The 27,120-nt window shown below is 38.2% G+C and overlaps 1 protein-coding gene across 1 annotated transcript in view; it reads left to right on the top strand.

Annotated features, from left to right (window-relative positions):
- The window catches only part of TLK1 (tousled like kinase 1), a 128,480-nt gene extending 109,875 nt beyond the window's left edge, over window positions 1-18,605 (top strand). Inside the window, exons 14-21 of the mRNA XM_019656821.1 lie at window positions 387-468; window positions 4,151-4,242; window positions 4,796-4,885; window positions 5,043-5,212; window positions 5,491-5,626; window positions 8,943-9,054; window positions 10,004-10,111; window positions 15,490-18,605. Of these exons, the coding sequence (XP_019512366.1) occupies window positions 387-468; window positions 4,151-4,242; window positions 4,796-4,885; window positions 5,043-5,212; window positions 5,491-5,626; window positions 8,943-9,054; window positions 10,004-10,111; window positions 15,490-15,666 (967 nt within the window). The 3' untranslated portion in view covers window positions 15,667-18,605. The remainder of the gene's footprint in view (window positions 1-386; window positions 469-4,150; window positions 4,243-4,795; window positions 4,886-5,042; window positions 5,213-5,490; window positions 5,627-8,942; window positions 9,055-10,003; window positions 10,112-15,489) is intronic.
- Window positions 18,606-27,120: the final 8,515 nt, after the last annotated feature.

Here is a 27,120-nt window from a genome sequence, read left to right as displayed (position 1 = left end):
ACTTTATTTGTAGAAATCCAAAAACAGTAAAATTTAATCATAGTTTAAGGCCAATTTATAAATATAATTATTTTTAATCATATGTCAATACTATAAAGTCTTGATTAACCAAAACTCCTAATATAATAGTACAGTTTTCCAAGGGAAATAATTACTGCAGAATAGATAGGGGTTTTCGTAAAGCTCTTGGCAACACAGTAATTGGTAGGTCTTTATCACAGTGCTGTGATTGGTCAAAAGTATGGAACAGAATTCGAAATTAGCAGTAGAGTAACTGAGAAAGAAATAGCTAGGAGTAGACATAAGAGAGTAGAATTTTATTGTGGAAGGAACCTTTTAGTGTGTGTTTTCATATGCCTGAGTGTTTTTTTCCCCCCACCCTTAAGGTTCAAAGATCACCCAACGTTAAATGAAAGATATTTATTACTTCATCTGCTTGGTAGAGGTGGCTTTAGTGAAGTGTATAAGGTAATGTAAATTTTTTTCTGTTCTTCACATTAAATATAGCAAAGATACAGGAGTACAGGTTTCCCCTGCTATCCAAAAGTAGAGTGTTCCTGTGAAACATTCATGAGTCAAAATAGCATAAAGCTAAGAAGCATTTACCATTAATTTATATGGAAATTTTTCCAAGTGTTCCCAGACCCAAAAAATAACCTACCACATCATACCAAATACACTTAATTACATCCAATTGTTTTTTTGTTTTGTTTTGTTTTGTTTTAAGATTTTTTTTTATTATTATTGGGGAATTGGGGGGATGGGGGATAGGAACAGTGCTGGGGAATTGGGGGAAGGGGAACAGACAAGTTGCTGTCGTTTTGTTCTTCAGTCTAGTTGTGGAGGACGTTGCTTCACTGGCCCAAATTGGCATCATCATTGCGCTCTTCCTGAGCGAGCCACGTCAGTTGCCGGCTTCTAGACGGCCGCTCACTGCGGCTGCTGGCCGCTGGCTACATACGGTAGCCTATGGCAACCCACTGCCACAGGGGCTGCAGCCTACGCCGTCGCCAGCGACTCACGGCAGCCCAGCTGCAGGTTGAGCTGCTGTTCAGCATCTTAGCTGTAGAGGGCAGTGTCACTGACCCTTATATGTGGGATCCGAACCGGGGCCCTTTGGCGTCCCAAGCCAGTTCTTAACCATCGCGCCACTCGGCCGGCCCTAATTAACATCCAGTTTTATGTGAAGTGCAACACCCTTATGAGTTCTCTTAGGCTTTTCTGATACCTTAGGACACATCTTGCTAACAGATGCACAAAATAAATTGAGATAAAGCACAGATGCTTACAGACACAGTTCACAGCTGTGGCAGCTTGATGCTGAGATGCTGCGCGTGGTGCCGGGGAAAGGAGCTTGGCGGTGCCCCCTCACTCCTTGGGATGTGCACTGCCTCTGTAATGCCGCTCTGCAAGACAAGCACTGAATGCTAGTTACGCTTTCTGCCTTTTTTTGTAGAAGTGAAAATCCTCTTCAGATTTATTTCCATTAGCGAAAACAGTTCAAATGTAGGCCTTTTGTAAAAGCAAAGTGGCGCAACACAAATTATCAAAAAGTGGGGGGTTACCTGTATGTGGTTAAGAAGTACTTGTCTTTTTATTGATTGATTTTATGATTGTTTTGACAGATTTTCTGTCCTGACTCATTACAAAAGAGCCTGTGGTGGCTTATGTTGTCTTATCTCAAGAGTCTATTAACTATCCTTGCATCTTGAGTGAGCTCTTAACCAACTGAGCCACTCAGCCGGCCCTATAGTAGCCTTTTTGTAAAGTGCAATCTGATCATCTCACTGCCCTGCTTTATAAGCCCCAGTGGCTTCCCATTTGCCCTTAAATTAGGATGAAGGTCATACTCTCAAACTTCAGCTCCTAAAGAAAGCTTCTAATTCTGACTGCTATTAACTAACTATAAACTTGGGCTTGTTACTTACCATCGTCTTCCTCACTGCCTTCATCTGGGATTAGTAACAGTACCTGCATTATAGAATAATAGTAATAATTAAATGAGCTATCACAGGTGAATCACATAGAACATTGGTGCTTAGTAAATGTGAGCTCATCAGATTATTATTAGAAGTCCTCTGTTCCATTGGTCAAGGACTATGCCCTTGTGATTTACTAAAGACATCCTGGATTATTCTGACTCTGGGAAAAATTACAGAATTCGGATTCAGAGAACTTCAATTCTGATTTTGGTTCAACCATGAACTGTGTTTTGTTTTTGTTTTAACTTGGATAAGCAATAAGAATCATGGGCCTCACACCATCTCACCCATCAGGAGTGATAAGTGACTCTCCTCTAGTTTCTGTATCTCTGATTCTAATGGTAGTTCATCTCAAGCACTGCGGTGGTTGAAGTAGGCTTACCCAGGTCACAAGGTAGAAAAGACCATACTAGCTTAGCCTAAAAGTTGCCCAGTTTCTGAGCCTCAGCCACTGTCCAATAGTATTTTCACTGTTTTCAGCCCCAGATAGGGGCTAAAAGCAGCTTTTTTCTCTTTGGAGAAAAGGCTTATAGAAATTAGAAAACGCAGATTGGGGCTGAATGACTTGAACGTTCAGTACTGACCTAAATACTAATGATTCATTTCAACTCCTACAAAGCCCATTCATGGTTGCCAGGTCCATTGGGAAACAAAGCAACAGATTGTAAGCCAAAATTTATAGATTTTTATTTATATCAAGGTGGAAAATATTAAATTAGTTACTCAGTGAGTACCATATTAGCTTTATTGGAAGGTATACTTTATTCACCCATTCTTGGGAAACAGATGTGTCAATATATAATTATTATAATCAATACCACTGATATTAACTTTTTGTTAGTATATGTAAATTTTTATTTTCATCTGTAATCCTTTGTTATGATTGCCTCTGAATTTTATCCTTTATGCTCTTTTGCGTTCTCTCACATGAACTTTTAAAATTCTTTTCTATTTCTTTAAACCCAGTGTTTAATAATTTAATCTTTAGTGGGTATTTACTATGAGTCATATGTTACTTTAAACACTAAGTATGTTTCAGCCCATTTAACCCTCTAGTGTAGATTATGCAACGCACTATAATTTTTGGTGATCATCTCTGCTAGAATTATATATAGTTCAGTCACAACCCAAACTTTATAAATGAGACGAAGGCTGAGGCAGGGTATCAGCACAAAGTCATGCAGCTGGTAAGTTTATCTGACGCCAAAGTTAATATTCTTAATTACTCCATTCTATATTATTTCTGATCTCATGCTTTTATATTTTTTGTGACAAGCAGTTTACCCCTTCTGCTTATTTTTTAGGATAAATTAATGGGGACTGGGGACCTTCTTTCTAATAAATGTGTCAGCTTTTAAGTTTTCTTAAGGGGCACTTTGTATATAAATCACAGTAGAACCTAAATTATTAAATCTCTCTTAAATGACATTGTTTTTTAAAAACAGTTAAAAATCACCTAAAACCTTAAAAGAATCCTGATCATTCTTTATTTTGTTACTTAAGAAATAGGCTGGTGATTTAGACAAACCAGTATAAAACCTTTTTTTGAGACAAAGTAAATTGAAGGCAAGTTGGATATTAGATGAGGTTAGGAATTATTATTGATGTCATTAGATGTGATAAATGATACATGATTAATGGGTGTGGTTCTGTTTGAACAGTCTCATAGTCAAAGTTTAGAACTTTTTTAAACAGTTGGAAAATTGTTAGGAACTTGTTACTTTTCAACAAAGTGGAGCGGGGAGGAATGGGGAATTGCTAGGAAAAGCTAGAGAAAAAAGGTTTGCTTAACCCACAAAAAAAGCATTAGAGCCATCTGTTTTCCTGGCTGCTTACTGCTACTGCCAGAATAGAGGAGCAGGTTCATATTAAAAACAAAAATCAGCTTTATTGTTTTATCTTGATTTCAGTATATTAGCATTTATAAAATTTGAATGTGAAAATTGACATTAAAGTTTTCTCTGACTTAGTACCATGGAATTTGTTTGTATCTTGTTTCTGGTAATGTGTCATTGAACTATATACAATTTTAGCAGGGATGATACCAAAAATAGTAATATTTATTCTAATTCCCTATTATTGCAAAAATTATCACCAAAATTTTTTTTTAAGTCTCTTCAGCTATTCAGTGGTCTTTGGTCCTAACTGTTCTATGACTTGAATCCTAGGCTTTTGACCTTTATGAACAAAGATACGCTGCTGTGAAGATCCATCAGCTTAATAAAAGCTGGAGGGATGAGAAAAAGGAAAACTACCACAAGTAAATATTAATACTTCATGGTGTTTTTTTGTGTGTTTTTTTTAAAGATTTTTTTATTGGGGAATTGGGGGGATGGGAGCAGTGCTGGGGAATTGGGGGAAGGGGAACAGACAAGTTGCTGTCGTTTTGTTCTTCAGTCTAGTTGTGGAGGACGTTGCTTCATGGCCCAAGTTGGCACCATGATTGCGCTCTTCCCAGGCGAGGCACATCAGTCGCCGGCTTCTGGACGGCCGCTTACTTCAGCTGCTGGCCGCTCACGCTGGCTGCTGGCTACACACGGTAGCCCATGGCAACCCACTGCCACAGGGGCTGCAGCCTACGCTGTCGCCGGCAACTCACGGCAGCCCAGCTCCAGGTTGAGCTGTTGTTCAGCATCTTAGCTGTGGAGGGCAGTGTCACTGGCCCTCATATGTGGGATCCGAACCGGGGCCCTCTGGCGTCCCAAGCCAGTTCTTAACCATCGCGCCACTCGGCCGGCCGTACTTCATGGTTTTTAACAATTGAAAATATATGTAATGGTCATGGGGAATTAATATACTCTCTTTTCCCGTAGGCATGCCTGCAGAGAGTATAGAATACACAAAGAACTGGATCACCCCAGAATAGTTAAACTCTATGATTATTTCTCCTTGGATACAGATACGTAAGTGAATATAAGGATTTAGTTTTTAAGTAAAGACATGTTTGCTTTTGCTTTCCCTATTCTGTTGTGATAGTATAAATATCTTCATTTTTTCATTGTGATTCTGAATTACTGGATAATATTTTATGTCTAATTTTTTTTCTTTTCTCTATTCTAGGTTTTGTACAGTGTTAGAATACTGTGAAGGCAATGACTTGGATTTCTATCTGAAGCAACATAAATTAATGTCAGAGAAAGAAGCTAGGTCTATTGTAATGCAAATTGTAAATGCACTAAGATATCTCAATGAAATCAAACCCCCTATTATACATTATGATCTTAAGCCAGGTAATTAGTAAAATGTGTCTAAATAATTTTTAAGCTCTAAAGAGGATAGTTTTTAAAAGTCATATTAAGTTACCTAAGAATATGCTTTTTGGTTTAGTTCTTTAAAGTTAATGGAATGCTAGTAGAATTTAAAGTGTTTTTGTCATATCACCTTTTAAAATTATATTTTAATTATATATAACAATTTAAATATATATTTACTTTCCAAAAGTTAGCTTAAGTAGTAATGATGTTTTTCATCTATGTATCACTAAAAGAACCTTACATTGTGTTCTTAGGAAACATCCTTCTGGTAGATGGAACAGCATGTGGAGAAATCAAAATCACTGATTTTGGTCTGTCCAAGATTATGGATGATGATAGCTATGGTGTAGATGGAATGGACCTAACTTCCCAAGGGGCAGGCACTTACTGGTAAATGCATTATTAAATACGTGAAAATTGTCTAAATCAGTGACAAGCCCTTTTTGCAAATTTAGTTTTTCTTTCACATACGTTTGAAATTATTGTTGTGAGGGACTAATACGAAGTCTACTCTCATCAGCCCTCTTTTCTCACCTGGTCTTAACTAGAGGGAGAAAGACTTGACATTAGCGAGTGACGTCAGTACCTACTCAGAAACTCCTAACATGGAGAACTTGTGAATTTTCTTCTATAATTTAGAGTGACGTTTATCATGAAAGTAACACTTATATCAGTATAGCATCTTAACTATTACAAGCAATAAGCATAAAGCCCTCTCTGTAGAGGTTTTGTGGTTACAATTTTTGTTGGAGATGGATGTTTTGTGATCATGGATGGGAGAGATACTTGACATGTTCTTGGCCTTTTAGACTTGACTCTCAAAAATACCTTTTATTGACTTTATACATATAGATATAACTGTAGATAGAAACATAGGTTCACAGATGTAAGTCTAAATGAATGTTATTCCTTTCAAAGTTACTTAGGTGTTGACAAAAACTACTTCAGTGAAAATTGTCAAACTTGTCAAATTCACCAATGTGGAGAATATAGACTATAAAATTTCAAAACAAACGTAGTGTTTAGAATAAATTAGTTGAGCAAATGGGATGAAATTTTAATTGGAAGAGAAATAACTGTATTTAACTTGATTGAACAGGATGGTGACTATAAACATAAATGTGACACTAGGGTTTCCAGAACAGTCTTCACACAGTTAGCCTAGATACATAATGACCAGTTCCGTAAGACACCACAGGTCTGTGTGGACTGTACTTTTCATAAACAGGGATTGGTCATGTTCATGTATTCTTTTAAAGCCATTTTAAAGTTTCAAATTTTGCTTGTGGCGTTTTCTAGGAATATACATAAGATAATGTCATGAATTTTTTTTTTTTAATTTAAAGATAATTATCATTCAAACTAGTAGCCCCTAAAAGTCAGTATCCTCAATCAGGAAGTAGCCTTTAGTCTTTTCTTTTAACGAAAGGCTCCCTTTTTCACACAAAGTTTTAGAATTTTAATAAATAAAACCAGTAAGAACAAGGCTTCCTGGTAGAAACCTGGACTCTGTGGAAGACAGCTTAAAAACCATGTTCTAAATAATACATCCTTCCTCTGCGGAGACTCCCACTGTATTGTTCCCCTCTCACTCTGGCTTCCATAGTGCATGGTGGGGCAGGGCAAGGAAATGTATCTGTCAGGTGGGCATGACACAGGGAGGCCTATGTTTAGCAAAGAGATGCAGTCATGGCACTTCCTGGAATGTATTACCCATAGAAATCATTTTCCAAAAATGGTTAGTTTTCTACAGTCATACTACAGTAGTTTTTTAGCTCTGTATTTGGTAAACTGGGATATCCTATACAGACTTACAGAATACCTGTCTATGGTGCTTTTATAAATTACCTTGCATCCCCAGAAGCTTAAACTGTTTGTCAGTATCACTTAGAAGAAAATCAGTTTTGTCCCTCTCAGGTCTCAAATGCAGTTGTCTACTAAATCCTGGTGGTCATTTTTTCTCCGGAATACCTTTGGTATCTGTTCTTCCAGTTCCTCTCCTTACTTATATCCTTTTGCCTCAAGAGACGGTGAGCATAGTGTTTAAGAGCTATTCTGGTTCCAGTTACATACACTTTAAGCTACACAAAATACACACTTTTATTCATAAAACAAATCTGGCTTTTTACTTGATTTGTGGTGTAGGAAAGGATTAACATCACAAGTAATTTAAGAGATCTCTTAGCTTCCTAGTGAAACAAATGATTTCAGCATAGTGAGTATGAAACTGAAGGAAAAAAAAAAGTAGACTCCCAGTTAGCTGTATTACTCCTTTTCAGGATTTTTAGTTTATCTAAATGGTTGAGGTATAAGATGCTTGCATTCCTGATGGATTTCTTTACTTATAATCTAAGGTGACAAATTTATTTTTACCTTTATCTAAAATTATGAACTTATAAATAGCGGTTACAAATAAAAAATAGTACTTTTGAATATGATGCTACTAGTGTTTCAACACTGCACAATGAATAAGAGCCCCTTGAGCTATTTCTGGCCTAGTGCGATTTTTATTTTAACACCATAATAGAGATACCATAACATCTGGTGGTTATGTCGGGAAGAAGCAAAGCTTTGCCTAGAGGGAAGCAGAAAAGGCTAATAGAGGTTGGGTGGGTCGTGAAGAAGAAAAGGTGCTCACCAAGTGAACTGGAGTGGTTAGGGAAGGTACTAGAGATTCTTATTCAAAAGTATTGGGGACTAAAGAGCAGTGTGGAGGGCTCGCTGAGTGGCGTGTTGGTTAGGAGTTGGCTTGGGACGCCAGCTCTGAGCAGCAGGGCCCCGGTTCGGATCCCACATGTGGGCCAGTGACGCTGCATCCTCTACAGCTAAGATGGTGAACAACAGCTCGACCTGGAGTTGGGCTGCCGTGGGGCAATGGCTACGGCGTAGGCTGCAGTGGGGCTGGCTGGCAGCCGGCGAGAGTCACCATGAGTGGCCGTCCAATGGCCGGCAAGCGAGTGCCTCACCCGGGAAGAGCGCAATGATAATACCAACTTGGGCCAGTGAAGCGATGCCCTCCACAACTAGGCTGAAGAACAAAAGGACAGCAACTTGTCTGTTCCCCTTCTCCAATTCCCCAATAAAATCTTTAAAAAAATAAAAATAAAGCGCAGTGTGGGGAAGCAGGCAAAACTGGCTTTGCCTAGCCAGTGTGAGGGGCTGGAGGAGAAGAGTGAGTGCAGATGTTGGAATTTAAGTTGCTGCTAGATTGGATGTGTCTTGTGTTACAAACAAGAGATAGGAGGTCTTAACCTTGGCAACGAGTGATGTTGAAGTTCCTTAAACAAAAGAACCACCCGATCAGACGTGTTTTAGGAAGAGACCTGCCTATAGTTTGAATGCTGGTGAGAGCCTGGGGACGAGAGAGCATTTCTTCTATTATTAGTACTTAACTTAGAACATTTCTAATGATAATTTTTTATTTCTGTAGACAATATGCATATATAGTATACTTTAGATTATATATATATATATATATTATATGTATGTATGTATATATGGCATACTTTATCACAAAATTGTATCTTTTGGCTCAAGAGTCAAATGATACTAGATGTAAATGCTTTCAAGTTTGATTGGTGATTTTCATTGAAGAAAACCCTAAGGTTTATGTATGCTTAAAATTGGGATTCTGAGATTTTACACTTTAGGTTTTAAATTATAGATTGATAATATCCTTCCCCTTTTCTCCCCAAAAAAACTATAGGTATTTACCTCCTGAATGTTTTGTAGTTGGAAAAGAACCACCAAAGATTTCCAACAAGGTTGATGTGTGGTCAGTTGGAGTCATCTTCTTTCAGTGTCTTTATGGTAGAAAGGTAAGTTAAAGTACACCAGATTCAGTTATATGTAGATAAGTTGAATTTTCCCCTCTTACATACAGAGTTTCATTAACTTGAAGTCAAAAGTCAATTTAGATCCTTCCAAGGAAATCCTGGTTTCTTCCTGAAATTTCCATGGATCAGAATTATTTTAATGTCATAACAGTTTACTTGGTCTGCTTTTTGCCTTTTTTTTTAATTTAAGGAAAAGAAGTAGCTATCTGTTAACAGTGCTGACATTCTCTACTATAAAGAATACTGGAGTCAAAACTCTTTGCATTAGCCTTCATTCTCTCCACTTCCTCACGTCCTCTACCCCACCACACACACAGTGGCGTTAGCATAGTTTCCCCCTGTGCTTCCTCAGGGCAATTCCACTAAACTTAGTAGTCTTCCTTTTCCCCAAGCCTCTCTTTATACTGAGAGAACTAAAAACTACCATAGATATTACTTACTCCCTATCCCATCCAGTCCCTTCATCAGTATGGAAAGAGAACTTAAGGGACTTCTCTGGGAATTCACTGCAAGTTAGGACCAAACCTGGAGCTATTTCATTGACGTTATTGTGCTCAAAGTATTTTATTCTTTGGTCTTTTCACATTTCCACTACTTCATCTCTTCTCTAAATCAAACTTCATTGTTTTAAATATTCAGAATAAATATTTAAATTTGTTTTTATTTTATCTTAATTGCATATATTGCAAAAGCATTGTTTCTATTTCTTATTCACACTGTTTCAGCTATGCTGAGGATTGATTAGAAAGGCTTTCTGGCCTGCTATCAATGATAATCTTGTTGCTATGATAATGTATCCCAACTTCCATACAACTGAGGACTAGACTTTTTAGAACATAAATCATTCGTATCTTGGGAATTCACTGATAATATCTCTGTTTAAATTTTTTGTGAGATAAATTTCTCAACATTTTATTCATTTTTTTTTAAGCCATTTGGTCACAATCAATCTCAACAAGACATTCTTCAAGAAAATACAATATTAAAAGCCACAGAAGTCCAGTTCCCTGTAAAACCGGTTGTAAGCAGTGAAGCAAAGGTATTAAATTTATATAAATAAGTTTTGTGAAATTTTATTTTATAAATTGTGCTTAAAAGACTTACTTATTAGTCAGTAAAATAAAAGGGATAGCTACCACAGGAAAATCCAGTGCTGTCCAGTAGGGCTGGTGATTTGCTCTGGAAAAAAGAGCTGCTTAGGCCTTTCTTTGGTTGTGATAGTTTTCATCTTTTAAGGACCAAAATATAATCCCTGTTTCTTTGTTCACACCAGCTTGCCTTGAAAATGAGGGAAAATCACAGGATTTGGGCTCATTGTTACCTTTATGTTTTATATATCAGTTTATCAGTTAATACTGAGATATTTAAATATATAGTTGACCCTTGAACAACATCAGTTTGAACTGCACAGGTCCACTTACCCATGAATTTTTTCAATATATTGGAAGATATTTTGGAGATTTATAACAATTTGAAAAAACTCTCAGATGAACCTATAAACATTGAAAAAATTTAACAAAAAGCTATGTCATGAATGCATAAAATGTATACATATTTTTTCTTCCATATGATTTTCATAACTTTTTTCTCTAGCTTACTTTATTCTAAGAATATAATATATAATATAACATACAAAATGTGTCTTAATTGGCTTTTCACAGAACTTGGATTTTTGACTGTAGAGGGTATAGGTGCCCCTCACCCCCAAAGTTGTTCAGGGGTCTGCTGTATAAGAAATAATAAAAGCATTGTATTGATACTTTAATACATTAACTTTTAACATCCTCATGAGGGTGTAGGTATTTTTGTTATTCCCATTTTATGAAATAGGAAACCAGACAAGCCATAGCAAAAAGATCTTGTCCAGAATCACACCAGCTAGTAAGTAGCAGAGATACTTGATGTCATGCTGCCCTGCAGTAGCTCTTAAGAAAGCCTGACCTCTTCTTCAGCTCTGTGTGTGTGTAGGAGTCTGTGACTCCGTAACAAATGGCTTCCTATAGCTTTAATCCATATGTTTATATCATAACGTGAAATAGCTATTTCTAATTAATAGCAGCACTTTTATGGTGCTTATTATCTTCCCACATTCCTCCTCCTGTTGGCCTTTTATATTTGTATTTTCACTCCTGCTTTGTTATACTCTTATCACAAAGTTTATTTCTTTGTGACCTCCCTGTGGGAGTGTTCTTTTCAAACCCTGTGAAATTCCTAAGACAAAAAATTTGCGGTTTTTTTTTTCTGGTAGGAATAATCTAGGCCATAAGAATAATTTATAAGTAAGCTTTAATTTTCGTATCCTTAGACTATAGAGAAGCACTACTGTGTGTCCCTGACTGAGGTCGGAAGGGCCTGCATAATGGGAAAGGTATTGTTCTTTGGGTAATCTCAGTAAGTGTGTTTATTGGAACTGTTCCATATTTCATTTTATCTACTACATCTTTATTTGCTTTTTGCAAATTATTTGAATGACTTTGAGAAGATTTTGACAATTGAGAAGATAATTGGCATTCTTATTTTAAAGCATATGAGTTATTTTCATAAGGGAATTATGGCTCCTTTGAAAAGATCTTGACAGTGCTAGCATCTAAATTTCGTCTTCTGTTTCTATATACAGCATTAGTGAGAATAGAAACTAAATGAATTTAGTCAATGCAAGATCCATTTATGTTTTAATACTGACAGAAAAGACCAGGAATAAATGTAGTATGCCAAAAGAAAGTCTCGTTTACCATCTCTGGTTTTATCCTTAGCCACTGTTTTGGAACCTGGAGGAGGGTCACATTATTTTTTGTTTGTTTTTTAACCTCTTGTCCCTACAGAACACACCTTTGCCACGTACCTCTGCTGACCTGATGTGGGCACCCGAAGCACATTTACTCCTTGTATGCTTCTTACCTCTTGCTGGTGGTAGCTTTTCCTTTCAAACTCTGCCTTCAATATATCAATCACTCCTGATTTTTTTCCTATATCTTAATCTTTTTTATAGTAGCTTCTGAAACTTTGTTAAAGACCTAAAAAGATAAGACCTAAGGGATTAGAAAGACTTTTGATAAATATTAGTAAGCTAACCATAGTATAATGATAAGAACTAGATTTGTTTTTAAAGAAAAAATTGCTTCTAATGAATTTCAAAGCAGAGAACATGCGAAATAGCTAACTTTACATCAAAGTTTAATCACATTATAATGTATGTTAGTTATAATTTTCCTGCGCATAGTTTAATTAATTAATTAATGTGGCAGTTAGGAATTTCAAAATAAGCTAAAGTTCTTTCTAGTGTCAGCAGTAAGAAAGGGAAAGAATTATAAATTATTCCTTGAGAATGTTCTGTCTGTTACAAAAAGTGGATGAATTTCTCAAATATAATATTGAGTGAAAGAAGCTAGATAAAGGAATACATTTACATAAAGGTCAAAACAAGCAAAATTCAACTCTGGTGTTAAAAGTTAAGGTACAGATGGGTTGTAGGCAGAGCCCATGCCTGGAAGGGGGTGTGAAGAGACTCAGGGGTCTCTGGTAAAGTTCTTTTTCTTGATCTGGGTTGCCAGTTACATAGGTATATTCACTTTTTTACTGTACACTTAGGATTTATGTACTTTATAAATGTTATAATTCGGTAGATTTTTTATAAGAAGCTATTCTCAAGAAGAAGATACATAAAACCAGCTTGAGAAGGAAAAAGATAGTGATTATATTCCATTATTTAGCTTTTTCAAAAGTGTACTGATGCACAGTCTTAACGTAAGAAACAAAAACCCCAAAAGAAGTGTTATTCATTGTTTCCGTCATCTAAAACTCTTTATGCTCGATAGGAAAAAAACATTATGGCTAAAAATGGCATTCCCTCTAGCCAAACTAAACTGATAAAGGGTGAGAGGATTATTTTAGCAGAAGAAAAATTCTAGGAAAAAAGTGTCCAGAATTTTCTAAGTATAAATGCAGCTTTCTGTATTCAACATAGTATCAGAAATCCTAGCCAGAGCAATTAGGCAACAAAAGAAATAAAAGGCATCCACATCAGAAAGGAAGAAATAAAGCTGTCGGTATTTATAGATGAAATGATATTATACAGCTGACCCTTGAACAACCCAGGTTCAAACTTTTCCAGTCCACTTATACGCAGAATTTTTCATTGACCCATGTACTTGACACCTGTGTTATTCAAGGGTCAAGTGGCCATTGGAAATCACATATGCGGAAGGCTGATTTAAGTTATATGTTGATTTCGACTGCACTGATGGTCAGTGCCCCAACCACTGCACTGTTCAAGGGTCAACTGTATGTAGAAAATCCTCAAGACACCACCAAAAACTGTTAGAACTAACCAGTGAATTCAGTAAATAACGAACTGTCAGAAAGAGAAATTAAGAAAATAGCCCCATTTATAGTTACATCAAAAAGAATAAAATAGGGCCAGCTGAAAGGCATGTTGTTTAAGAGTTGGCTTGGGACGCCAGCTCTGAGCAGCAGGGTCCCGATTCGGATCCCATATGAGGACAGTTACGCTGCGCCCGCTACAGCTAAGATGGTGAACAACAGCTCATCCTGGAGCTGGGCTTCCGTGAGTCGCCAGCAGCAGCGTAGGCTGCAGCCCCTGCTGCAATGGGCTGCTGTGAGTTACCGTGAGTGGCTGGCAGCCGGCGTGAGCTGCTGTGAGCTGCTCTGAGCACCCGTCCAATGGCCAGCGAGCGACTGCCTCACCCGGGAAGAGCGCAATGATAATATTAACATGGGCCAGTGAAGCGACGTCCTCCACAACTAAACTGACGAACAGAAGGACAGCAACTTGTCTATTCCCCTTCCCCGATTCCCCAACGCTCTTCTCCTCCCCCAATTCCCCAATAAAAAAATAAAATAAAATACCTAGGAATAATTTAACGAGGGAGGTGAAAAACCTGTACACTGAAAACTTATAAGATTTTAATGAAAGAAATGAAACGTGGAAAGATATTCCATGCTCGTGGGTTGGAAGAATTAATATTAAAATGTCTATACTACCCAAAGCAATCTATAGTTTCAGTGTAATCCCTACCAAAGTTCCAAAGGCATTTCTCAAAGAACTGGAACAAGCAATCCTAAAACTTGTATAGAACCATAAAAGACCCCAAATATCCACAGCAATCTTGAGAAAAAAGAAAGCAGGAGGCATCCTGCTCCCTGGTTTCAAACTATATTACAAAGCTACAGCAATCAAAATAGTATTGGCATTAAAGCAAGACACATAGATCAATGGAACAGAATCGAGAGCCCAGGAGTATACCCATGCTTATATGGTCAATTATTTTATGAACAAAGGAGCCAAGAAAATACAATGGGGTAAAGACAATCTTTTCAATAAGTATTGTTGGGAAAACTAGACAGATATATACAAAATAATGAAACTGGACCACTACCATATACCACACACAATCATTAACTCAAAATGGATGAAAGACTTGAAGGTGTAAAGACCTGAAACCATAAAACTCCTAGAAGAAAACCTAGGTGGTAAGCTCTTGACATAGGTCTTGGCGAGTATTTTTTGGTTTTTTACCCCAAAAGCAAAGGCAACAAAAACTACCAAGTGGTATTACATCAAATGAAAAAGCTGCACAGCAACAGAATCCATCAACAAAATGAACAAAGACTTGAACAAATATTTATACACCAATATTCGTAACAGCATTATTCACAATAGCAAAAAGGTGAAAACAACCTTAAATGTCAATCATCAGATGAATGGATAAACAAAATGTAGTATATACATGCAGTTGAATAGTATTCAGCCTTAAAAAGGAACAAAACTGATGCATGCTACAATGTGGGTGACTCTTAAACATGATGCTAAGTGAAATAAGCCAGATACAAAAGGACAAATATTATATGATTCCACTTATTTTATATTCTAGGTATCTGATAAAGGTACCTACGTAGAATAGCCAAATCATAAAGGATATAGAATAGTGGTTACCAAGGGCTGAGGGAGGGAGGAATTGGGAGTTGTTGTTTAATGGGTACAGAGTTTCAGTCTGAGGAGATGAAAAAGTCCTGGAGATGGATGTGGTGATATTGCTGAAGTGTGAAGATACTTAATGTCACTGAATTGTGTACTCAGAAAGGGTTAAAATGTTAATTTAAAATGTATTTATATATATTTTACCTCAGTAATTTTTGAAAAAGTACAGCTTTCCTGTAATAAGTTTAAATGGTAGCAATAATAATTTAGACTATAAAGTGAACCACTAGGGGGCTATGAGTTGGGAATTGAATTTGAAGTGAGAATTTTATTGCTACAGAAAAAATTTTTTTTTGTAAGATTTGAATTTCCAGTAAAAAGAAATCTATTGTCTCAAATGTGTCCATCCTTCTAGAGGATTAATTTGATTGATATTTAGAAGGGAAAGAGATTTTAATTGCTGACTTTTTTTTTTTAAGGCCTTTATAAGACGCTGTTTGGCATACCGAAAAGAAGATCGATTTGATGTGCACCAACTGGCAAATGACCCCTACCTTCTCCCACATATGAGAAGATCCAATTCTTCAGGGAACTTACACATGGCGGGGCTGACAGCCTCCCCTACACCCCCCTCTGCAAGCATAATTACTTACTGACTTTCCTCCAAAATTGGCATGATACCTTTGATTGCTTCCAGATGCACACTTGAGTTTGAAAGCATTTGAGTGTTTTCATTTTCTTTTTTACACAGGACATGGTTGAGAACTGTTTGTAAACTGAAGCTCTTCGTAGCATCATTGTATGAGAGTGGATCATAGACAAGAATAAATGTTCACTTCTGACTATCACGTTGAGCAGTGAAGGATGACTGCCTGTTGCACAGAAACAGGAAGACCATGTTAGGATAGAAAAATAACTTGTCGTTTGTTTGGGGGAACACTGTACATAACGTTTATAATACTTAAGTACATTTGGTTGTTACTAGAGAGTTCTAATATGAAGGGTAGTTTTTCATTATTTAAAAACACATGGAAAAAATGAGACATATTTCTAACACGAGAACTATAGTGCCTGGATACATCCTTCAGCATTCGGCAGTTAATCTGCTGAAACCAAAGTAAGTAACTGAATGACAGTGACAGTTGTGTTTTTATAGTAATAGAATGTGAGAGTTAGAAGCTTTGGACAAAGTTAGACTTTGTCATTTGCCTGTTCTGGCTTTTACCACATTGTACCTCGAATTCACATGTCCTCTTTTTCACTGGTTATGTTAAAGGGAGAGCTTTTATTCCTAGTTACTTTACACCTTTGACAAAATGAGCTGCTTATTTTGCAATCAGTTGAAGTCACTAAATTGTAATATCTCCAGTGTTTTCAACACGTTAGAATTGTTAACAGATACTTTCCTTTTGTTACCAGGCCTTGTTCATTAAAACAAGTGACAGTATGTAACCAAATGCAGACCAGTTCTATGCAGGATAATGATAAATTCCCTTCTAGCTCTGTTGTAAATTGTTGTACATATGTCGTATTTCAATTACCAAGTTTTCAGCAGCTTATTCTTGTACAAAGTGTTTAAAGATATGGCTTTTCTAATTGGATACTGTATTTTTTTTAAGTCTTGAAGGCGCTTTTAATTGCTGCTAAATGTTGCTTCTTTGCTAAAAAAAAAAAATCGAATGACCTCCTTAAAGGTGCAAATTGACTGTACATCACAAAGACATATTAAAAGCAGGCACTCATTAACAATCAAGGCATGTAAAAATGACCCATGTTGGACATACAGCGTTCTCTGAATCAGTTTCTTGGGTTCTAGGGCTGTGGAGCACATAGATACTAGATTTATAAATTGTTCATGGTCATTCTACATTTCTAGAAGGTTCTTATCAGCAAGGTGGGATGATGGTCCCATAAACAAGTTTCTTGTGGTTTGTATAGATTTGTTAAAATGTGAACATTTTCTAACTGCCTTGTATGGTAGAAACCATTATTTTTCAGGATGCTGTATTTTACTCCTGTAAGAATTATTTCTTTATTGTTACATTCATAATGCTGATACTTACATGTAAGTTGTCCATGTTTCCGAAAAAGGAGGCTACACGCACCACAGATCCTCCTTAATATTGTACAGCTAAACTGTGGCTCTGATTTCTGATGTTGCAAACCATTTTGTCTTTTCATTGTACATACACACATTGTCTCTTTAAGATGCTGCTGAAATTGTAGAGGATATAGCCAAAACAGTAATAAACAATGACAGTTAAAATTTAAAGACTATGAACATTATATTCGAAGGGAGCTTTTAAGATTTAGGATATTGCCTCTGACTTGGTTCCTTAAGAATCAGCTAAATACATTCTTTAAGTATACTTCAAGACAAGTATAAAGTGTTTCAAGCTGTTAAAGTAAAGCTAATAACCATCATCAAGGTTAATCCTGGGTGAGTAACACTTAGCACTACGAGGAGTGGCTTCAGGGCTACACCTGCTTCCCTGTAGGTTAAGATAGAAACCCTGTAAAGAATACTGACGTCGTAATGAAATGTTAGCCTTGTCTGAGTGCCTCAGGTGCTGCCTGCAAATTTTTCAATTTTGTTGTTTTCACTTTCTGAATCAAAGTACTGTGTTCATGTAACTCTCGTTTGAAGTCCTGCATTAAAAGAAAATGCCCAGCTTTGTTTAAAATTTTGGCGCCATATTAAGTGGACATATAAATCTAACGTGAGATTGATTTGAATAAGTAGTATCGACTGAGACCACTGCTTTACCCTGTTAATGTTCAAATGAATGGAAGTGACTGCTAGCATCAAAATACAGAAAAGGAAAATAAGCCATAAAATGAAACTGCTTCCCTGACCTGGGTTTAGGTAATCGTTTAGAATAAAAAATGTATAGGAAATAAGTCAACTTATAGACCATCTCTTCCTCCTCAAGTTTTTCCAAACAAATGCTATAGATTTTGGATAATATGCCAGTAACCCGGCAGGCACAAGATGGCTAATTGAGCCAAATTGAATAATTTACTGTTGTCCTCACATGGGAAATTAGTATCTATCACTACATAATATCAGTCACTCTTGCAAACTTTGGCTGTAATATCTTTGGAAGCTTACATTGTTTTCTGGTTTCCTGAACTCACTCCAAATTAAACCATGTCTTCTATCCATAAAACAGTAGCCAGGGTCTTCACATTTGCTCTCTTATGGGTCTGACTCCCTGTAAGAGTCAGCACTGATGATGCAAAGAAAATGCAGTGTTCGCGTATAATTTTTAAACCTTCCTTGAATGTGAATTAGCGTTAGTGTGTGCACTTTGTGAGGAAGTAGGTGTAGAAACCACCCTAATAATTTGTAAGTCAGGAGTTGGGTAGATACTTAGTTTTTCCAAAATAGTCTTTTTTTCACATACTGGCCACCATCCCCTTCTCCTAAAAAAGGAACTCTTTTCATTTTAAATGGTACATAAAATGTGAACAAATACTTCTACACATACCTCATTACATGAAGCCAAAATGGTGGAGAGGTTCAATGCAACATTTAAAGAGTATATTTGTGTTTTGCTACTCAATGTTACTTATTAAATGCAATAATGTTGATTATCATCTGATGTTATGTTTTAGTGGTACTGCAGACTGTCCATTTAGAGTGTCAGTTTTCTCTTAGAATTTAATTACATTGCTGTTTGATTTGTGTGTGAAAAAAGATAGCTTTATACCTTTAAAGTCACATTTGCTGGTCTTTCTCTAATCCCACTTTAAATTTTGACTTATTAACTGAGAAGTTTCCTCCCAAATATACTAAAATTTAATGTTCTAATCAACATTAACATTCAAAAAGTGCTTTATCAACTAGATTTAAATTATTAGAATTCTTGTTCCTGGGTTTCAGGAACTCAACAACAGCTCTAGAATTTATATAATTTGTCGATTTGAATTTGCTTTATTTCCTAGCACATATACATCTCTATTTTCCATCCCCTACTTTCCCTTTACTCCCCCTTTTTTTGAGGATCCCTCCTCCCCAGGAATTCTTTATTTTTTGATGGGAAAGATTTGAGTAAATGTGTGTAACGAACTTCAAAAATTTACATAGACCCAGAGAAGAACTTAATAGAATTATTTTTAGTTAGAACCAAAATGCATGGTTTTCACCTAGAAATCCCCATTCACTTAAAATACTAGGGATGTAGATTACCTACATACATATGATTGTTTTAAGAAAGGCAATACAATATACTGGCTAAAAACTCAAAAATTGGAACCAGGTTCCTTGGGTTCAAATGTCAACTGCCATTTACTACCTGTGTTTTAGGTTCCTCATCCAAAAATGATAATAGTACCTACCATACAGAGTGGTTGGGAGGAATGAATGATTCACATATATAAAGCACTTATAACTATGCCAAGCACATTGTGTTGCCACATATAATAAGCTGCTATTATTCTGTTAGACTCAGTGGTGATTCCATTGTTTTTAACCTCATACATGATGCAGTATGCTTTGCGTCCTGTGATAATTTTCTTTTAAGAAATAGTCTAATCATTGCTTGAAATTTGAGACTGGCATTGTACTCGTAAAACTACTACCTGGAAATGGAAGGTAAGGTGCAACAATTTGAAAACAAAAAATGGTAACTTCGTGTAAACTAGTCATCAAAAGGGTTACACCCTGACCATTGATGCTACGTCATCAGAGGCAAGTCTGCTATATTTTTTCTTGCTAGTAACAGCCACTTGGGGTAAAATAGGAAGTATTATCATAGTTTCACAGGAGAAGAGACATTTTGGAGAAGAGAAGAAACTGGATAAGGCCACATAATGAGTAAGTAGTGGCATCAGAACTAAGGTGCAGTTTTTGGAGTCCTTGAGCATGGTTCTTAACATGCTAACATCTTGCCTCTTTAGTATAAAATTTGTTTCGTGTGTTAAACCTTCATGATTTTTTAAAGGTGACACAAAACTGAGTAGATACAAACATAATTGTCACCATTGAAGAGCAAAGCTAAAGAATGCTTAGATTAGGAGTGTCGTCTGAGCCATGCCTTGGCTGCAAGACCTTTGAGAGGTGCTTCTGTCCCAGACCCATTCTAGGTAAGTTAGAGTGGGTCACACACCTTTTCCCGTTCTCACATTTGTTCATTGCATTTTTAAGTCAAAGATCAGATCCAGTTCTGCCTAACTTAGAGATTGGTTCACTGTCCTCATCCTTGGCCCACTTTCATGAGCATGGGAGGTATGAGGTGCCTCCTGTTCTCTTCCTGCAGTGATACCAGTAGGTATCTAATAAAATTTTGTAAAACTGACTATTAAGTCAGTAACTTTCTCCAAAGAGGCCCTGGAACTAGGAGAAACCATTAGGTGTCCATATGGCCCCTGAACTTTGCCTCTAAAAGCTTTCCAAGTCTGGTGCAACTACCCATGTGCGGTGCCTCAGCACCAGGGTCACGAGTAATCCTGACTTCAAGTGACTCTTCATTGGTTTAAAAAAATCAATAAGTTTAATTTTTAATTTGAATACATGCTCCATTTCTATCTGAAGGACCTTAGGCTGTTCTCATAACCATTACCTTGAGCTAAACAATAGATGTGTATGACCAACATCCCACTGTCAGTGGAGTATGTGGTATATTTGGATTAAATACCATTGACGTGATCAAAGAGATACAGAGATATTTCTAGAATATAACAGGCAAATGTAGATACTAAAATTACCCGATCCAAAGAATGAGTATGGCTAGTTTATTCTTAATATTAGTCATGTTGAATATTTCAAATCTTGCCGTTCATACTGCATCCTAGAATGTCTCTTTACGAGGACCAAATTCATAATTCCCTTTTAAGGAGGTATTCAGAAAGATTAATAGAAGTGGGGAAAGCATGGGTTTTGAAGTTAGACCTTTCTTCGTTTTCCAGCTTTGTTACTTAATAACTGTGTGACCTTAGAGAAGTCACTAACCTCTAGGCTTGCTGGCCACATCTATAAACTCTATTAATAGCACCTGCCTTGCAGGCACCTGGCACCAGGAGTGCATGCAGCAGTTTCTCCAATGGATGGCACGGGATCTGATCAGTCAGGACAAATGCTGGCCGTTCTGCAGAAGAGAGGGTCAAGACACCCCTATCTTGACTCAAGATAGGGGGTCACTGTGGAACACCCCTGATGATAGGAGTAGTTGGAATGAGGAGCTTGGGATTTGGGGCAGCAGCCCTCTATCAACCACTGAACAGACTGTATTTTCACTTGTGTGCATTACTTAGTATGAGCTGTGCCGGTCACCCATCACGTGATAAGCTCCATAAATTTCGCCCCTCTCCAGTACATGCACTTTCAATGACAAGGCACGTAACTACTGTGGATTGGAGACCTAACAACAGTCCACCCTTTTTTCATTTTAGGGATGTTGTTTGAATCCCACGGATGTTTATGTTCAAGCCACCATGATTATTAGCACCATGGTGGTCTATGGACTAATGTAACAATTTATGATAAAATGTTACTTTATGATAATTTTATCTTTAGGAATATTTAAAAATGTTATTGAGCTTCCTTCCCAGACATACAGAATATATAGTTATTAGTAAAAAGCTTTATAAGAAATTGAGCTTCCCTCATGGTAAAAGACCCATTTGTGCTTCCTACAAGAGACTCACTTCAGGTGTAAGGATACACAGAGACTAAAAGTGAAGGGATGGAAAAAAATCATTCAAATGGAAAAAAAAAAAAACTGGTGTAGTTTGACTCAGACAAAATAGACTTCAAAACAAAGACTGTAATAAAAGGGCATTACATAATGACAAAGGGGTTAATCCAACAAGAGGATGTAACATTTGTTAATATACACCCAACAGTGGAGCACCTGAATATATAAGGCAAATATTAACAGACGTAAAAGTGGAAAATAGACAGCAATACAATAATAGTAGGGGACTTTTAATACACCACTCTCATACATAGATCATCCAGACAGAAAATCAATACAGAAACCAGCCTTAACACGTTAAACCAGATGGACTTATATATACACACAACATTCTACCCATAAGCAGCAAAATACATGTTCTTCTCAAGCACATATGGAACATTCTCCAGGATATATCACATGTTAAGCCACCAAACAAGTCTTAATAAATTTAAGAACACTGAAATAATATCAAGCATCTTTTCTGACCACAATGCATGAAACTAGAAATTACAAGAAAACAAAAAGGCATCCAAATAAAGGGAGATGTAAAACAGTCACTATTTGCAGATGACATCATATTACATATAGAAAACCCTGACACCACTGTAAATTGTTAGAAGTAATGAACTCAGTAAAATTACAGGACACAAATCAATATATAAAAATTTTTGGGCCAGCCGAGTGGCGCGTTGGTTAAGAACTGGCTTGGGACGCCAGAGGGCCCCAGTTCAGATCCCACATATGAAGGCCAGTGACACTGCCCTCTACAGCTAAGATGCTGAACAACAGCTCAACCTGGAGCTGGGCTGCCATGAGTCGCCTGGGACGGCAGCATAGGCTGCAGCCCCTGCTGCAGTGGGTTGCCATGGGCTACCGTGTGTAGCCAGCAGCCAGCATGAACGGCCATCCAGAAGCCGGCGACTGATCTGCCTCGCCCGGGAAGAGCGCAATGATGGTGCCAACTTGGGCTAGTGAAGCAAGGTCCTCCACAACTAAACTGAAGAACAAAATGACAGCAACTTGTCTGTTCCCCTTCCCCCCAATTCCCAGCACTGTTCCCATCCCCCCAGTTCCCCAATAAAAATCATTAAAAAAATAAAAAAATTAAAATTTGTTGCATTTCTATACACTAATAACAAACTACCAGAACTGTCGATTACAAGAAGACAATAGTATGGAGTTCGCTCAAACAATTAAAAACTGAACTACCATATGATCCAGCAATTCCGCTTCTGGATATTTATCCGAAGAAAATGAAAACATTAATTTGAAAAGATACATGTACCCCTATGTTCACTGCAGCATTATTTACAACGGCCAACACTGTGTCCACTGATGGATGAATGGATAAAGAAAATGTGGCATACAGACATATAGATATGTATAGACAGACACACACAATGGAATGTTCTTCAACCATAAAGAAGGAAATCTTGCCATTTGTGACAATGGGATGGACCTTGAGGTTATATGTTAAGTGAAATATCAGAGAAAGACAAATACCATATAATCTCACTTATATGTGGATTTAAACACACACACACACACACACACACACACACACACACACACACACAAAACAGAAAAATGAACTCAAATACAGAGAACAGACTGGTGGTTGCCAGAGGTGGGGGTGGTTGGTTAGGGGTGGGCAAAATGGGTGAAGGGGTCAAAAGGTACAAACGTCCAGTTACAAATAAGTCCTCACGATGTAATATACAGCATGGTGACTATAGTTACTAATACTGTACTGCATATTTGAAAGTTGCCAAGAGCATAGATCTTAAAAGTTCTTATCACTAGAAAAAACATTTTGTAACAATTGTGATGACAAATGTTAACTAGGCGTACTGGGGTGATCATTTTGCAATATATACAAATATCAAATTTTTATGTTGTATACCTGAAGCTAATATAATGTCATATGTCAATTCTATCTCAAAATTACTTCAACCTAATTTTCTTCACCCTAACCTGCAAATATAGACAAAAGTGTCCAATATACATTATGTTATTTTCTTCAAGGAAAAAAGTTTGTTAGGAAAATCAGACAAGAAGTCAACATATCTAAATAGTTTTAGTTATGAATAAATTCAAGTAAATCAAGAAGGATAGGCTGCTAAATAACAATTCCATCATTTATATATGTTTTTTGAGCATTTAGATAATAATGCAGTCAGGGATGCTGTAAAATGGGTTATCCAGTGTAAAAATCCCTCAGTGTCCCTTTTATTCAGCCAACAAGAATTTACAGAGCATATATTCTATGTCAGACATTCTTCTAGGTGCCACAGAATCAGAAGGAAGCAGGAAAGTGTGTTTTTGGAGCTCAGAGTCCAATAGAGGAGACAGACAACAGTTAGAGAATCACACAAATAAATGTGAAATTACATTGTGGTAAGACAATAATGTGATACGTGCTACTGAAAAATAAAAAGAGCTAGAGAATGTTAACGGTCTATGCTGTTCAAGAAAAAATAACTAAGATCATTCCATGTCGCCTTACAGCCGATTCTTAGACCACCCCCCCTGCATTAGCCTCTGACCCATTAGTCGAGAGAGTGCCTCGGAAAACTGAGGCCGGATGGAATGATATCTGTAAAGCTCTCTCGGGGGGCGTCTCAGCCTGACTGGGACCTGATGGAATGATATCAGCTGTCTCCCCTGGGAGGACATGTAATTATGTCTTGGGGCAATGTGGTGGAGTACGAAGGCATAGCATTTGCTGGAGTACATTGGGAAAAGGTCATTGGAAAAGGCCTTAAGGCGCACCAGTATACACGGTTAATGACTGACAGCACAGCAGTTTACTTCCTTGAAAAGAATCAATAAAAACCATGCGTTGACCCGATTCGGTGGCTCAGTCTATCTCTGAAGGCTGAGTCCCTTGGTCTCGCTCTTAAATCTTACTTTTGTCTCTTGTACTTATTCAATCTGCGCCGCCCCTCTCGTGTCCCATTTGCCCTTGCCACGCTGGACGTGACAATTCCACTATAAAAACCCCTCACTTTGGAGAGGAAATAATACGACCTAGTTATGCCCCCCAAATTATCAGAAACACAAATGTAACTCTAGGCATACTGAGAACATGGCAATAACAGCAGGCAATCCTCCAGGTATTTAGGGAATTCCACCCTGAAGACACTCATAGACGTTAACCCTGTCCATGCTCCTTGATTCTTAAGAGAAACTGTTGGACAAATGTTAGCCAGAAAAACAGGAGACCACTGAAGCTAAAATCCTTCTTTGGTAATTGTCTAACAAGGTTCTGAAACAATTCTTGCCATTTTTATTACATGTATGAACGTCTTAAGCCCCTAGATGATTATATTATTGATGCTACCATACTTTAATACTTTTGCCAATGTTTTATCAAATGCAGTTCTCCCCAGATACCATTCTGTTTCCTAAGACAAAGCAAAGAGTTGCTAGTTTCTGACATGCTCACGTATTTCAAGCATTTTGTTTTTTCTCAATGTTGAGAACTTTTAGTTGTCCCAACTTGTAAGTATGTTAAAGAATGAGTCTCTGAACAGCACTTTTGAAAGTAAGATCTTATCAAATACTCTCTTTAGACTCAATTCCTGCCCCTAAATTACTAATCGTTTACTCTTGAGCAGGGGTTGGCAAACTTTTGAGACAGAAGAGCCAATCCTGTCCCTCACAACAATTTAAAAATTATTCGAGAGCCATAAAACAAATGCAATCACCATTATGTGAATAATATCCTTTAAAAATTTTATAAATGAAACTATGATAGTTTTCATTTTCAATTTTACTTCAGAGCCTCCTCATTCATGTACGTACCCAGAGAGCCGTATGTGGCTCGTGAGCCGCAGTTTGCCGACCCCTGACAGCTCTTCTGCCTCAGAAGTTTGCCGACCCCTGCTCTTGAGCATGAGAGCGAGGCATCCTAATCCGAAACCCAAAACCAACCAACCAATACCCATTGTTTTTAACTCCCACCACCCCCGCCCCCAGCTAGGCAGGGAATAAGAGAACACAGAGGCTTTGATCTGGGTGTTAGAAGCAGGAGTGAGCAACCCTTGCCCTTTAGTCACTCGAGGCTTGTCCCCACCAGCTGTTGCCCCCTGGGGGAGGGGAAATGTGGTCTTTCCCCCACTTCTCCCCTGCTCCATTCTGTCCCTCCAGTCTCAAATCCCTGTCGAGGGTCCCTGGGCTAGAGAGGGACATGGTGGGATGGGGGCGCAGCACTGCACGGAGCGCTCTAACTAACATCCACCACACTGACACTCTCATCTGGGTCCCACGGCTAGACTCCAGCCAAAGGAGGACGGATCCTGATGGTCACTCACCCGACAGATGTTAAGTGCCTGCTGTGAGCTAGGGATGTGCTACGTGCCTCAGACACACAGACCAGTTAGGCCATGGTCCCTGCCACCAAGGTGTGAAGACAAATAAGTATAATGGGGGAGCGGGAGGGGGAGTTGGGGGGAGGGCCTCACCTCCTCAAATGTCACACTGTAGCCCTTTCTCATCTGAGTCATCCACTCCACAAGATCCACTTCTCTGTCAGTCCACAGGGGTGAAAAACTCCAGTGCCAGGGGCGCTGCAGCCCAGGCACATGGGTCCCCCCCAACCGCACAAGCTCTTCCAGGAGCTTGCCATTAAATGGCCACCGTTAGACTATGGTTCAAGCTGGGTTTGTATCACAACTAAGAGACCTGATGACTGCACTGTGTTATTGTTGAAAAAAGGAAACTCTGGCATTTTTAATTCTGGTAAAAACAAGGGTGCTGTTAGCTTTGGTGCATATTAAGAGTATCCCTTCCCAGGGCTCACAGGTCCTGGCACTGACCTCACCCCGCCCTCCAACTGCCTCAGCGATCTGGCTGCGAGCTGCTGCGCCCACCCCATCCCCACGTGGCACAGGTTGTGGCCCCGCTGAAAGAGCAATGAACGGTTCCTAATTCCACCTGGGTACTGGATCCAGTTCTACCACCCCCTTAGCTATGGGTCTGAGGGAGAGTCATTTAATGGATTTCACTTTCTTCACCTTGAGGGACATGATCTCCAAGGTCCCGCAAGCTGCTTTCCCTGATCCATAGGAATCAGTATTTTTTCAAGAGCAACCAGGGCTGAGAAGCACTGGCCCATGGGTCGCTTTACCAAGCCCCAGGCTGGAGACGGGCTGGAGAAGAGGCAGAGGTCTCACCCCATCCGGCTTCTGGTTCTTGTCAGGCCTCTAAAGACTGGGAGGAACTGAAGATGCTCCACAGTTACGTCTAGAGCAGGGTCCTGGGCGGGCAATGAGGTGGATTGGGTGGCAGGAGGCCTGCGGCATCACATCTTTCTCTGGACTTAGGTTTCGTTAGGGATAAGATGAGGTCTGTCAGCTCTGGGGTGACTGGTGGCCCTCGGGGATGCCACACTTTTCCCTCCTGGTCAGAGAGCAGCTGCCAGCAGCT

Source organism: Hipposideros armiger, unplaced genomic scaffold (genome assembly GCF_001890085.2).
Source record: "Hipposideros armiger isolate ML-2016 unplaced genomic scaffold, ASM189008v1 scaffold_266, whole genome shotgun sequence".
Taxonomy (NCBI): domain Eukaryota; kingdom Metazoa; phylum Chordata; class Mammalia; order Chiroptera; family Hipposideridae; genus Hipposideros; species Hipposideros armiger.
This window is presented reverse-complemented; position numbering and strand designations above follow the sequence as displayed.